Here is a 15,239-nt window from a genome sequence, read left to right on the forward strand (position 1 = left end):
AGTTTTTATAGAGGATCTTGGTTTTGTCCCAAGGCCTTCTCCAGCACTCTGCCCTAGTCCCAGATTAATAATTAATTATTGTCCGATCTCCTCTAACTTCCTTGCTGTAGGGGTTTGACCACAAAGATAGATTCCCCTTGGACATATCTCTGCCTCCTCCTACTTTTCTGTGAGGCAGGATACCTGGCACCTCACAGGATACAACATCATTACAAACCAAGAGGCTGGACTTTGAGGGAGGGCATCAAATCTCCTATTCACCTGCCTTCCTCAACAGATTTCTTCAGTTCATTTGGCAATAATTAGTGTGTTCTCCCCATCCCCACCCCACATGTTTCCCTATCCCTCTGATTCTGAATCCTCAGTCCAAGGTAGCTGTGACTCAGTGGTTAAGAGTACTGGGCTTAAATACTATCCACATCCAGAGAAAGAACTATGAAAATAGAAACACAGAAGAAAAATAGCTGCTTGATCACCTAGGTCGATGGGAATATGATTGGGGACATAGACTCTAAAGGATCACCCCAGTGCAATTATCTGTAATATGGAAATAAGTCTTGATCAATGACACATGTAAAACCCAGTGGAGTTGCTCATTGGTTATGGGAGGAGGGAGGGAGGAGGAGAGGAAAGAACATGGATCATGTAACCATGGAAAAATATTCTATATTAAATAAATAAATATATTTTTTAAAAGAGCTCTGGGCTTAGAATCAGGAAGACCTGAGTTCAAATCCAGCCTCAAGCACTTCCTAGTTGTATGACCTTGAGCAAGTTACTTAAGCTCTGTATGTCCAGGAGGCAGCTAAATAGAGTACTTCTGGAATCTTGAAGACCTGAATTCAAATATGGCTTCAGAAACTTCCTAGCTATGTGATCCTGGGCAAATCACTTAACCTCTGATTGCTTGACAAAGGTTCCACTAGATCTACTGGAGAAGGAAATGGCAAACATCTCCAGTATCCTTAGATAGCTATGGTCCATTGGGTCATGAAGAGTCAGACACAACTGAATGACTAAAAAACAATAAAAGCTCCATTGCTTTGTTCATAAATGGCAAAATTCCTTTATCTGAACATAACCTTTTGTCTTTCCATCTTTCCCTATGCCTAAAGACCCCTAACTCTCATCTTCATTCTCACCATTATCTCTATTCCTTCCACTCCTCAGCATTTTCCCAGGCTACCATCTCTGTGTTGCTTTTTTTCCCTTCTCTGTCTTGGCCCTATAATGAGCCAATTCAATTCTAGTCTATCACCTACACCTAAATTCCTTGCTTCCTTAATCTCTTGCAGTTGACATCTTGCCAAACTCCATCCTTAAATTATTCCCACCACTGATCTCTTCAGTCCTATTCATATGCTATTATATAGTTTTAAGAGGAAATTATGGAACTTTCCTAACCACACCCACTACAAAGTTATACTATATAATCTCAATTCTATCCTCACTGCAGCAACAAAATCTTTTTACATCTCCTAAACTGTCTCATTTGAAGAGGTGGCCCACCTCTTCTGGCCAAAGCAGCCTTGGTCACATTCCCTCTCCTTTCCTATAGCATATTGCTTCCTCTGTCATCCCTATTCTAATCTTCATTCTCCCAATCTCTCCTTGTCTGTTGGTTTCTTCTTTGCTTTCTGTAAACATGCTCATATCTCCTACATCCTTAAAAACTTCTCACTTGATTCTTCCATTCCCATAGACTGCCATCCTATAGCTCTTCTCACATTTTCAGCTAACCTCTTAGAGGAAGCTGTCTTCCCTAGGTGCCTCCACTTCCTATTGACTTGCTTTTAAACCTGCAATCTAGCTTCCAAACTCATACAACTGAAAATGCTCTCTCCAAAATCACTAATCCTCTAAAAAAGCCACTAACTGCCTTGATTATTGCTAATATAATGGCCCTTTCTCAGTTTTTATTCTCTTGGATATCTCTCCTTTAAAGGTTTTTGTGACTGTACTCTCGCAGTATAGGGATGGCTTTCTTCCTAATTGTCTGACTACTCCTCAGTCTTCAGGTCATGACCAGTAATGGTGGATGTTGTCCAATACTTTGTTCTGGTCCCTCTCTTCTTTTCTCTCTCTGCTTATGTTTCTTGGTGATCCACCTATCTTGGTCATCTACCAAGGATTCAATGATCATTTATCAGATCATTTATACACAACCCTAATCTCTCTCCTGAGTGCCATTCCCTCATCACCAACTGCCTTTTGGGCACCTTGAACTGGATGTCTCATAGGCATCTCAAGCTCAACAATGTCCAAAACAAAATTAATTCTCTTTCTTCACAAACTCTTCTCCTCTTCCCTATTCTGCTGTAAAATTTAAAAATTAATATTAAATACTCCAAGTATTATATTTATAAGATTTATTAATAATAAAACTTGAAGCCAAGGAAAATAAAAGGCTAGAGAAACAGAGAGAGCTCACCAGCCTCACACATGAAAAAGAGAGGACATGGGAGGCGTTACCAAAACTTATATCCAAATGTAACAAACGCAAACATGAACGAAGGGAAAAGGATTCTTGGGACAAGAAAAGAATTCCGGGAGAGGGAGCCCAAAGGATACAAAATCTCTACTTATACACCACCATTGGGGATACTACTATCTTCCCAATCCCCCAGGCTCACAATCTCAGTGTTCTAGAGGCTTAACTCATATATCCCATCTTCCCCTCACCTCTCTATGGTTCAGTTGCCAAATCTTGTTTCTGCCTTCACAACAACTACTTTCACATATATGACAAGTTGTCCTATATATCCTTCTCTCTCTCTCCTCACACTATCATGTCTAATCAAACCCTTATCTTTTGCCTGAACTATTTCAATACCTTGCTTGTTGCTCTCCCTGTCTCAAATCTCTCCCAGCTCCAAACCATCTCACACTCAGCTACCTAAATGTAAATAGATTTTCCTAAAGCATAATTCTTTGCACTGATTATTCTCAATGCCTAGAAGACCCTTTCTTCCTACATCTGATTCCTAGCCTGCTTGATAGTTCTGAAAGCTCAAAGCCCACTTAGGAAGCCTTTTTCCCAGGTTCCCCTGTTCTCTCCCAACTTTTTTCTATTAAAATGACTTTCAGCTTCTTTGTGTATATGTATCTAGTTTCTACTAGTTATTTGCTTGTGTTCACTTTTAGAATGTGAGTTCCTTAAGGGCAGAGACCACTTTTTTTTTGCCTTTCTTTGTATTTCTATCAATCCACACAATTCATAGAACACTGAACATTCTCACTGGGTAAAAGCATTGTTATTATTATTATGAGCTCCAGGGCTCAGGCTTGCTCTAGGAGTGGAAGTTTGGAGAGTGGTCATTCTTGTGGTTTTCATTGGTGGCCTGACCTCACCATTATCACCATCCTTCCCTTCTCAGTGGTAACCCCTGGGGAGAAGATCCCAAAGGTTACTTCTTTCTTTCCTTATGAGATTTATTTTTTAAACCCTTACCTTCCGTCTTAGAATCAATACTGTATATTAGTTCCAAGGCAGAAGAGTAGGAACAGCTGGGAAGTGTCTGAGGTCAGATTTGAACCTAGGACCTCCCAAATCTAGGCCTGACTCTCAATCCACTGAGATACCCAGCTGCCCCTCCCTATGAGATTTTTGAAAGCACTGTTCTTGAGATTTCTTCCCTTCAACTATGCTGTCCAGATGATCAGATGGGGAAAATGGAGATTTAACAACTTACTAGGACTGATAAGGCACTGCAGTAGTAAAGTCTAAGGAAGTGGACATTTTAGTTTCCCTCCAGGGTGTTTTTGCTCCACTGTCCCAGACTTCTAGCCCTTTTAAATCCTGTATTAGTAATCTATGTATTAGTGAAAAATTCTTCTTGCTTATCTGAATCTGAATGAACTGTGGAAGGAACAAGGTAAATAAGTTCTAGATTATTATTCAGAATGTATTCTTATCCTTTAGACTAGATTAGAACCAGGGCTAGGGTGCTTAGTGGAAAAGCTGGAAAACAGGGAGACCCAGGCAAATTTTACATATGCTGGTCTGGGGTGGGGGTGGGGGTGGGGGGAGCTGGAGCAGCTTGAGCTCAGAATGCCATCTGGTGGCTTCTGAAGAGATTGTCCCCAAATAGAATATTCAGGCCCCACTTCCACCTCAGTGTCAATGTAAAGCAAATGTTTTTGTGAGTGGCGCACCTGTCCTGCTTTACAATTTTATGACCTACTTTCTCTTCCTTTTATTATCTTGAATTCCATTTATCAATGTTCTTCTTAAAATGTGGTGCCAAGAAGGACAGTGGGATGATCACTTCCTTAATTCTGAACTCAATGCTTTCCTTGATACAGCTTAAGGTCACACTGAGTGGCAGCATAGTGTAGTAAATAGAAGGTTTGACTTACAACTAGGAAGACCTGAGTTCAGGATTTGCTTTTTCATGGTACAAGGGAAACTGAAGTAAGAAGACCTCATTTTGAATCCTACCTCTGATACTTCTGTGAGTTTGGGCAATTAACCTCCCTGACTCTCAGGTTCTTCATTTCTAAAAGGAGGGGGTTAGACCAAATTAGGTTAGGATTCTTGAGGTCCCTTCTAGCTTAAGATCTACAATTCTACCATAATATGAGAAGAAAAAGGATATCAGCACCTTACAGTACCAGAGATGTGAGTTGCCTTGGCTACATATCTTGCTTATATAGATGCTTTACTACCAGTATACTCTGTGTCCACTCTTTTCACTGATTATATATATATATATATATATATATACATATATATATATATATACGTATATATATATATATATATGAGAAAGTATGCCCCTAGTTTATGGAGGGATATTTGTATTTAGTGTCTGTAGCTACTAACTATGATATTTTGTTAAGTGCTTTTTGCTTTGAGTTATTTGTGTCTACTGGCTGATTATTAAAAATAAGCATATGAGTGGGGGCTTGTGAGCTATAGTCTTTTTTAAAGAGTGCCTTAAAACCTAGAGGTAGTTGCCCCTCTAGAGCAGTGATGGCAAACCTATGGCATGGGTACCAAAGATGGCACACAGAGAGTTCTCTCTGAGCACTCTGATACCCTCCCTCCCAACCCCCCTACCTCTAGAGTTCCTTACTAGAAAGATAGCAGAATTTGAGTGGAACTGCTCCCTTCCCCCTCTCTACCCTGCCTAATGACATTTTTTCAAATCCTGCATCCCTCTGCCCAGTAGTCCAATGGGAGTGCTTTCTCCCTCCCCTTGTGGGGTAAGGGGGGTGTGTGCCCATCATGTGAGGGAAGAGGCACAGCACTCTGTCTGGGAGGTGGGGTAGGGCAGGCCCTGGCACTCTGGCTCTAAAAGGTTTGCCATCACTGCTTTAGCAGACCCAAACTAGGAATTTAAGTGCCAATGGGATTTGGGGAAATACTCCGAGAAGGGGTGCTACTCCAGCCACTACTATAAATGTTAAATAGCCCTAGGGCCAAATTCAGGTACCTGGAATATTCCACTGGAGAATTCTTTCAATGTGGACATGGAACCCTCAATGAATACTTTTTGAACTCAGTCATTTAATTAGTTTTGAATCTAATTTATTTGCCTCATTCACATCTTTCGTCTTTACCTCAAGGCTAGGATGAGAGATTTTGTAAAATGCTTTGCTAAAATTTCCATGACCCTCCCCTGATTTACCAGTTTAGTAACTCTGTCAAAGAAGGAAATGATATTAGTCTGGCATGACCTATCCTTTTTATTTTTTTTTTAGTTTTATTGATTCCCTTTGTTTTCATATAACAGTCATTTCCGGATATATAACCCTCCCCTCTCCCCAGTGAGCCTTTCCTTGTAAAAACAGATGAGAAAATGAACAAAACACACTTGCTATGTGTGACAGCTCATAGCATGACCTTGACTAAGTACTTTCTCTCTTAGATATTTCCTAACTGACCCAGGCTAATCCCATCCAACAAGCATTTATTAAAGTATATTTACCATGGGCAAGAAGGCTCTGTGCTAAGTACTGGGAATCCAAAAACCAATTTCTGCTCTCAGAAAGCTGATATAATTCAATCTAGAATCTGGTCAGGAATTAAGATCAAGGCCATTGGCCTATAGTTTACCAACTCCCATTTTTATCCCCCTTTTTGGAAGCCAGGCCAATTGTCCTTCAATCCTGCAATATTTTTTCCTTCTTTTAAAGATCACCGCCAGTGGCTCAGTAATCACATCTTACAGTTCTTTCAGCATTAAAGAAAGTACTTCATGAGGTCCTGGTGTACTGAACCTATCCCCAAGGCATCTGGCTACTCTCTTATTATCTTCCGACTTATACTGCATATCAAATCCCTCTCTGTTGGCTATTTTTGTGCTCTTCCTTCCAGACCAAAGACTTTTCTTTTTGGCAGAGAAAATGGAAGCAAAAGAAAGTTTGAGTCTCACTATCATCCATTATCACCATCCTATCTCCTGGGGCAGCAGTCATCCTTATGAATTTTAGTTCCCCACGAAGCAGTTCCTTATAAAATTTAGTCATCCTGACATTATCCTTAAAGGACCCCAACATCCATCACCTTAATTACCTCCACTTGCTGTATCATGGATTTTTGAAAGGCAGAGTAAATGGTGTGGAAAAAATATTGCGTTTGGCATCAGGTGAGCTCTGAGTTTGAATCCCAGCTCCCTCTTGTAGTAAGAGTTGTCTAACTGGGGCAAACCATTTTATATTTCTGAGCCTCCCTTTCCCCATGCATGTATAAATGGAGATTTTGAACCTTTGGACTTCATCCCCCAGAAGTCCCTTAGTATTTCCCAAAATTCCCTTTAATCTCTCCTGCACCTCCATGTTTGCCTGGTCATGTTATTGTTTTATAAGTTCTGTAGCTCCTCCCTCTTCCTCTCTTCTTTTGAGAGCTGGCTGGGTGGTTTAGGTAGCTTTTACTCTAGTTGTTATTAATAAACTTTATAAAATATAATACTTAAGTTATTATATATTAATTTTAAAACCCACATGCATAATTCATATTATCCAAACAATCCTTGGAAAAATCTACTTCACAGAATCATGGTGGGGAAATCATGTTGATAATTTTAAAGCACAATACAAATGTGAGTTGTTTGTTATTATTGCCAGGGTCACGATTTGGTGCCCAAACCAAACATCTACTTCCTTCTTCTGGCCAGGTACTCTGTAGCAAGTATAATCTCACCAAAACCAGACTACTTTCTCACTCCATTGATTACCACTCAAATGCTTCATCTATAGTTCATGGAATTCTTCAAAAACTTATTTTAACCTTTACCTTCTGTCTTAGAATCAATACTGTGTATTGGTTCTAAGGCAGAAGAGTGATAAGGGTTAGGCAATGGGGTTAAGTGACTTGTCCAGGGTCACACAGCTAGGAAGGTCACATTTGAACCCAGGACCTCCTGTTTCTGGGCCTGGCTCTCAATCCACTGAGCCACCCAGCTGCCTCCCTTTCAGAATTCTTGCTATACTAATGCTATTTGATCATGCCTTTATATAATCTGTTGTTTTAATATAACGACTCTCAAAGTGCAGTCTAGGGGCCCCAAGGAATCACCAAGATCTTTTTGTGTGAAGTTTGTGAGCTCAAAACTATTTTTATCATAATATTAGAATGTTTTAAATTTCAATAGGGTAAATATCAATAGAAATAGCCCACATAAACTAAAGCTCTTTGATGTCCTCAATAATTTTAAGAGTACAAAAGATCCCAAAGACCTATAAACTGCATTAATGTAATCTTTACTTGGCCAGGGTCTTATTTCTCTTTCCATTCTCCTACCATCTCTAGATATCTGAGAAAACTGGGAAACATAAGCTGAACTATTCAGGACATTTAACATAAAACCAGTCATCTAAGGTCTTTTTTTCTTTAAAGTTACAAATGTGCTTCATTGATCTGCAGATTAAATCTAGCAATAGAATAGTATCTGCTTCCTCCCCCCATTTCAACAGCCAGGAAGCTTTCAAACCTGCAGAAGCTGCGCCAGCTCAGAAGTATAACACTGACTTTATTTGGCTTCAATTGCATGATTCAAAAAGCAAGGTATTATTCTAGCTTAGGTCCCAAGTGCAAGGCTGGGGTCTAAATCTATTTTCTTTCATGCTTCATTCTTGCCTTTTAGTTCTTCCACTTTTGTAAGAGGCCTTCATGAAATCTTCAAAGAATTTCAGCCACCTCACTGGGCTTTATCAGGACTCTCTCTGTGTTTTGCCATCTCTAGCTATAACTTGCTTGTAGTGGCTATACTATGACACAAAAGGGAATTGGGGGTAGGGAGAGGTGGCATTTGACAAGAGGATTGAGGAGAAGACACCAGAAGAGCCAGGATATCCAAGCTGGGCCGGCAGGGTTTGCCCTATATTATGAGCTCAAGGGGATGGTCACTGATGGCAGTATTGGAGACCTCCCCACAATCCCCCCCCCCCCCCCCCCCCCCGGACCAGCCGGGTCCTTAGAAAGGAGGATGCCAGAGACAGCACCTGGGCTTTGACTCTCTAGTGATCAGTCTGCTGAGGCCCTGGACCAAAGAGCCCTAAGGAGCCAGGAGGCAGTGAGGTGATGTCCTTCTTTGCCAACGTGACTGTGCAAGTGGTATGCTGGCACTCAGGCATACCTGGGAAAAAGCTGCCCAGAAGACTGAGCAGCCGTTGCTCAGTGTTGTGATCTCCGCACTTGGGAGTTTTAAAGTTATTCATTTCATTTTCACTGTAGTTAAGAATCCCAGAGACCTGGGACTTCAGATTGCCTAGAGCCACTCTGGACTCCTAACCTCATTTTTTGTTCATTTAAAAAATTTACTGAATGAGTAATCCTTTTAGGTCACTCAAAGCCAAGAAGGAGACTAGAATCTTAATGGAATGAGGGCAAATATGAACCAAACCTTCACATTATCTCTCTCATCTCTTCAGGAATACAGACCCAAATCGCTTCCTGTCTGAACTATCCTTAAAGGAGGCAGCTAGGTCGCACAAGTTAGACCTAAAGTCAGGGAGGCTCATCTAGCCTCAGATACGAACTAGCTATGGGACTCTAGGCAAGTCATTGAGCTATTTTTTGTTTCAGTTTCCTCATCTGTAAAATGAGCTGGAGGAGGAAATGGCAAATCACTCTAGTATCTTTGCCAAGAAAACCTCAAATGAGGCCATGAAGAATCAGACACACCTGAACAATTGCCTGACCCTTGTTTGACATACTCCATCCCTGGTGGTCTATATCTAGTAAGTGTCTGAGGTCAGATTCGAACTCAGATTTTCCTAACTCTGGGTATAGGACTCTACCCACTCAGCTAATGTGTATATTAAGACAATATACTTATGTGAGTAAATCCAGGAACCTTAGGTGGTTAGGTATGGGGAAGGTAATTTGGGGAAAGATCAATGAAAGCAGCAGTAGAGACCTATTGCTATTGAAATATTCTATAGACCACCAGAATAAGAAAGAGAAAATACAAGAAGCATTAAAAAAAAATCACAAATCTGGCCCAGGGATGCATGGGAAACAAAATTCAAAAAGGGGGCCTGTAGTAAAATCCAGTGTATTCCCAAATGTCCACAGTGTAGATGAGAAACAAGAAGAAATAGAGATGCTAATGCAAGAAGGTAAACTTGACCTCAGACCCCTGAGAACTGGTGGGACCAAACCTAGGATGAGCCTGTGGCTCTCTATGGGTCTATGTTATTTAAAATAAACAGGATAGGGGAAAGGGAGATGGAGACAGTACTATAAAGTAAGAGGGTGTATTCATGTGAGAGAAGGCAGAGAGGATTTTGAATGAAAATTAAAAGAGGGAGAAACAAAAGGGATTTGTATCACTGAAAATGATAAAGATTACCTTGATAGGTGACCTCACCTCCAGGCTTACTGATCATAAAGACTGAAGTATATAACAGTGATAGGTATAATAGCAGTAGTAATTACCTAGATATCTGCCATCTGCTTGAGTGTTCTCCCTCCATCTCTCTCTCTCTGTGGCTCACTCTCTGACAAAAGCAATGCAACTTAATCATCTTTGACTTGCCCCAGTGATAACTTCATCCTTCAAGAGGGGGAGGAAATTCTAGTAGGGAAGAACTAATTACCAGGGATTGAAAAGATGAGAACCCTGGGGGGGAAATTACCATTTCCTCTTATAGTTCATGATAGAGGGAAGGAATTCTGGCAAAGTCTGACATGCTCCCTAGATTTGGGGAAAGGAAATATATGTCAAAAGGCTTATACATCAATCAACAAGCATTTCTTAAGTGTCTACTATGTGTGGATGCTACTAGACACTTGGGATACAAATACAAAGAATGAAACAATCCCTATTCTTATAGAGCTTACATTGTAGTGATAAAAGCAAATAGTGGAATAAGCATTTAATAAGGGCTGGGCACTATGTTAAGTGCTTTACAAATATCAAAGTATATAGAAAATAAATAAAAGGAGAATGAATACAAATTAGGGAGAGAGGGCATTAGCAGTTGAAAGGATCAGGAAAGGCTTCATGCAGAAGTCAGGGTGCATCTTGAAGGAAGAAAGTTTAGAGGAAGGACAGGTAGTATTCCAGGGGCTAAAATGGAGATGCTCAAGAATAAAATTCTTAATACAGAAAGGAAAATGCATTCAATGGAGAGAGAAAAAATAAAAAAGGGATTTGTCTGAAGAGATCAATATGGCTGCACAAAGAACTCATCAATGAAGATCAACTTTGGAAAGAAATGTACCAGAGCTAGGTAGCTCAGTGGATAGAGAGCTGGGCCAAGAGATGGGAAGTCCTGGGTATCTGGCCTCAGATATGTCCTCCCCAATTGCCAGCCCTTATTGCTCTTCTGCTTTGGAACGGATACTTAGTATTGATTCCAAGCTAGAAAGTAAGAGTTAAAAAGAAAAGAAAAGAATTGTACCAAAGATGGAAGCAAGGCCAGTGGGATGAATCTAGAATATGATTCAGTCTTTTAAAAACAGAGATCAAAGATGCTAGAGCTCAGAATGAGGGTCGCCAAAGACAACAGCAAAAATGGTGGGATTCTTCTCCCTAACTACAAGGAGGGGAAAAGGAGGCTTGAAGAAGGGATGGGACTAGATGGGGCAGTATATATATATATATAACTGACAACAGAGAGAAGAGGGAGCTGCTCAATTCATCTGACAAGAAAAATGACTAACAAGAAGTCAATTCCCCAGACAAATTTCCTAAACCAAGGAGACAGTGAAGAGAACAGCTTGGAGGATTCCTGAAGTAACATTTCAAATGGAGCCAATCAAACAAATAGAGAAACTAATCCTGTAGGGTCATTCCCTGGGATTGAATTCAGTCTTTGTGAGCCCAGAGCCTCGGGGGACTCTGAAATATAGATAACATCTTATCTCTGCTGCTTATAATCTACTAGAACCTATGCCAGCCCTCCTGAATTCTACATTTCCTGGATTCTCATTCAAATAATTGATTAATGCTCCTGATCTGATTCTTTCTCAGCACATCTCACCTTCTGTATTCCTTTTCTATTGGAGCACTGGATTTGCAGTCAGGGGACCTGAATTCAAATCCCAGCTCTGCCAATAACAATAAAAATGATTAACAATTGCATAGAACTGTAAGGTTTGCAAACAACTCCACCTGGTAGGTGTTCTTATTAGCCCCATTTTATAGATTAAAAAAACTGAGGCTGCAAACGAGGGGATGCCCATCAATTGGGGAATGGCTGAACAAATTGTGGTATATGTTGGTGATGGAATATTATTTGCAAAAAGGAATAATAAAGTGGAGGAATTCCAAGGAGACTGGAACAACCTCCAGGAAGTGATGCAGAGCGAGAGGAGCAGAACCAGGAGAACATTGTACACAGAGACAAACACACTGTGGTATAATCGAACATAATGGATTTCTCCATTAGTGGCGGTGTAATGTCCCTGAACAATCTGCAGAGATCTAGGAGAAAAAACACTATCCATAAGCAGAGGACAAACTGAGGGAGTAGAAACACCGAGGAAAAGCAACTGCCTGGCTACAAAGGCTGAGGGGACATGACAGAGGAGAGACTCTAAACGAACACTCTAATGCAAATACTAACAACATGGCAATGGGCTCGAATCAAGAACACATGTGATACCCAGTGGAATCACGCATCGGCTACAGGGGGGGGGGGGGGGTGTGAGAGGGAGGAAAAGAAAATGATCTTTGTCTTTAATGAATAATGCATGGAAATGATCAAATAAAATACTATTAAAAAAAAACTGAGGCTGCAAAGAAAAGTTAAATGATTTGTTAAGTGCCACACAGCTACAGGTATCCAAAGCAGGATTTGAACATTGTTCTTGACTCCCAAAGTCTCACATTATATTCATTGCATCCCTAGCTACAGCCTTACATGCTTATCAGCTGTGTGACATTAGATAAGTTATTTCATCCCCATTAGATCTCAATTTGCTCATCACTAAAGTGAAGGAGTTGGGCTAGAAGACCTCTAAAGACCCTTCTGGCTATAAACCTGTGATCCAATCCTTCCCATTCTATCCCAAGGATGCATCTTCTGGTGAGAGACTCTTGCTTGGACTTAGTGGATGCTTCCAACCTGCTCCTTCCTTGACCATTAATGCCTTGGATTTCTAGTATACTTGGGAGTTTACAGAAGGCTTTCCTGACATCTGCCCTGTGAGATAACTAGTACAAATATCACCATCCCCATTTTATAAATAAGGAAGCCAATGCTCACAGAGATGAATTTGCCCCACGAAATCACACATATGCTAAGTATCAGAGCCGATATTGGTCTTCCTTCCTCTTCAGTACATAATGATAACAGCAATGATCTTAGCAACATGGAACATGTTCCTTAGTAAATATAGAGTGATGCTAGCAATAGCTTTTATTTTTTTTATCTCAACTACTTCCTCCCTTCTTCTTTTTCTCTCCAGACTGATACATGTTGCCAAATTAATCTTTCCAAAGCAGATTCTATTTTTTTAACACTTACTGTCTGTCTTAGTAACAACTCTTGGACAGAAGGGCAAGGGCTAGGCAGATAGGGTCAAGTGACTTGCCCAGGGTTACCCAGCTTGGAGGTATCTGAGGCCCAACTCCAGGCCTGGTGTTCTATCCACTATACCACTTAGCTGCCCCAGAGATTGTTTTTTTCCCCTCTATTGTTTTTATTTTTAAATATTTTTCCATGTTTCTCTGATTCATTTTCCTTCCCTTCCCTCTTCCCTCCCCTTTCCTGGAGCTGACAAGCAATTCCATTGTGCCCCAGAGATTCTTAATCATATATTTCTGGAGGCAGCTAGGTGGCTCAGTTGATTGAGAGCCAGACCTAGAGATGGGAGGTTCTGGTTTCAAATTTGACCTCAAATACTTCCTAGCTGTGTGACCCTGGACAAGTCACTTGATCCCTGTCCCCCTTGCCTAGCACTTACCAGTCTCCTGCCTTGGAGCCAATACATAGTATTGATTCTAAGATGGAGGGTAAAGAATTTTTTACAAATCATATACTTCCCATGGACCCCCAAGAAATCTGCTTTCAAGGGACCCATGAATTTTTAAAAATGTTTTTTTATAAGTTTATTCCAATATCATTAGTTTCTTTTGTGTTCCTATGTATTTTGTTTGGTGTATTTAGCAACATGAATCCGAGAAGGGATCTAAACATTTCGTCAGAGTACCAGGATGCAAAAAAAGCTTAAGAACCCTTGTTCTAAATCAACAGCAATTATATTACTTTCCTGCTCAAAAACCTTCAGTGGCTCCCTACTCTTTTTCTTCAACATAAATTCCAAATCACTCAGGCCAACGTTTGAAGCGCTACACACCTATCTCATATGTATCTTTCCAACGTTATGGAATACTTCTTCTTTGCATGCAATTTCTGCTCCAAATTTGCGCCATCTTCTCCCTAGTCCATCACATCCTGTCCAGAATGCATCAGGCTCATTCCTGCCTTTCTGCATTATTCACACAATGCCATCACCTAGGCTGCCTTTTTTTCTTCTCTGCTGATCCACATCCTAGGACAGCCTTAGTCTCATCTCTTCCTTCCCTGCCTGCTCTAGCCCACACCTATAAGACTGTGGTTTTGCAAAGGTCTTATCTGCCTCCAACATCTGGAGCTCCTAGAGTCAGAACTTGGGTTTGCTCCTTTTTCATCTCCCACAGACTGAGGGCTCCTTGAGGAGAGGATCTAGGTGAATTCTTCCTTATTCTCTCCTAGCCTATAAAGTTCTCTAAGGACAGTGCTTAGGACTGTTTTTCTGCCTCTCCTGCACTGATGAGTACAGGCTCAGATCTTCTTCCTCTCTCTTTCTTCCATACTTCAAGCTTTCATGGGCTGAGGACTTAACACCCCTCTTACTGAGCAAAGCACATAGGGCTTTGCTATCTATATGGTAAACTCACTATATATTTAATGAAGTGTCCTGATTTTTCCTCCCTACCCACCCCAGTTCCGTGATGCCTCTACCTCTGCAAGGATCATTCTTGACCAGGAATTCATCTAGTGCAATCCAGCCACCTCCAACACGGACCATGAGGCAGCTTCGTAGGATCCGCACCAGTCGAAGCTGCTGGGATTCCCCAAACTGGAAGGAGGAAGAAGTTAGTTAGAGATGATGCCATCCTGGGACAAGGCAGGATAGCCTAGCATTGGGGGATGGAAGGGAAGGTCACCGAGAAGGTTAATGAGAGGAAGGCAAAGGATCAGAAGCAGACAGAGGCATAGAAAGTACCTGGGTAGGACAGGAGAGCCTGACACAGGGAAAGAAAGAATGAGGGGTGATGAGATCAGGGAAGGCTAGATATGTGTGTGTGTGTGTGTGTGTATGGAGAAGAGAGGCAATAATGATTCTGTATGTTGGGGTGGGGATGTTTGTATAGGAAGAATAGGAACACTCACTCGGTAGCGGTTGGCACTGATCTGTTCCACCTGGAAGCGCCGGGCACATTGACACTGAGACACTTGCCGCCTTACCTGGACCAGAGAGAGGAATGACCCGGTTGCTGGACCCTCGACCCTTATTCTTCCAAAAAGCAGCCTTCAGCCTAACCCCTTCCTCTGATCCCTTCCTAGAGTTCTTTCCTTTCAGAGGCTCATAGATCTAAAGTTAGAAGACACCTTTGAGGTCATCTAGTCTAACTAACACCATGATTTACAGATGAGGAGCCTGAGTAAATTGACTTCCCAAAGATCATACAAGTAGTAAGTGTTAAATGTAGAATTGGAACTCGGGTCTTCTGACGTCAGTCAATGCTCTTTCCACTAAATCACTCTGCCAGTCAATTCCCTATATCTTCCTCTCT

The 15,239-nt window shown here is 41.2% G+C and overlaps 1 protein-coding gene across 3 annotated transcripts in view; it reads right to left on the reverse strand.

Annotated features, from left to right (window-relative positions):
- Window positions 1–15,239, reverse strand: part of LOC103106059 (microtubule-actin cross-linking factor 1, isoforms 6/7-like) — a 105,658-nt gene that overhangs the window by 2,639 nt on the left and 87,780 nt on the right. For all 3 annotated transcript variants that reach the window (XM_007488707.3, XM_007488706.3, XM_007488709.3), the window contains 2 exons: window positions 14,836–14,910; window positions 14,404–14,521 (listed from right to left, as the gene is read on the reverse strand). In XM_007488707.3, coding sequence (XP_007488769.2) covers window positions 14,404–14,521; window positions 14,836–14,910 — 193 coding nt within the window. The remainder of the gene's footprint in view (window positions 1–14,403; window positions 14,522–14,835; window positions 14,911–15,239) is intronic.

Source organism: Monodelphis domestica, chromosome 3, assembly GCF_027887165.1.
Source record: "Monodelphis domestica isolate mMonDom1 chromosome 3, mMonDom1.pri, whole genome shotgun sequence".
Lineage (NCBI taxonomy): Eukaryota > Metazoa > Chordata > Mammalia > Didelphimorphia > Didelphidae > Monodelphis > Monodelphis domestica.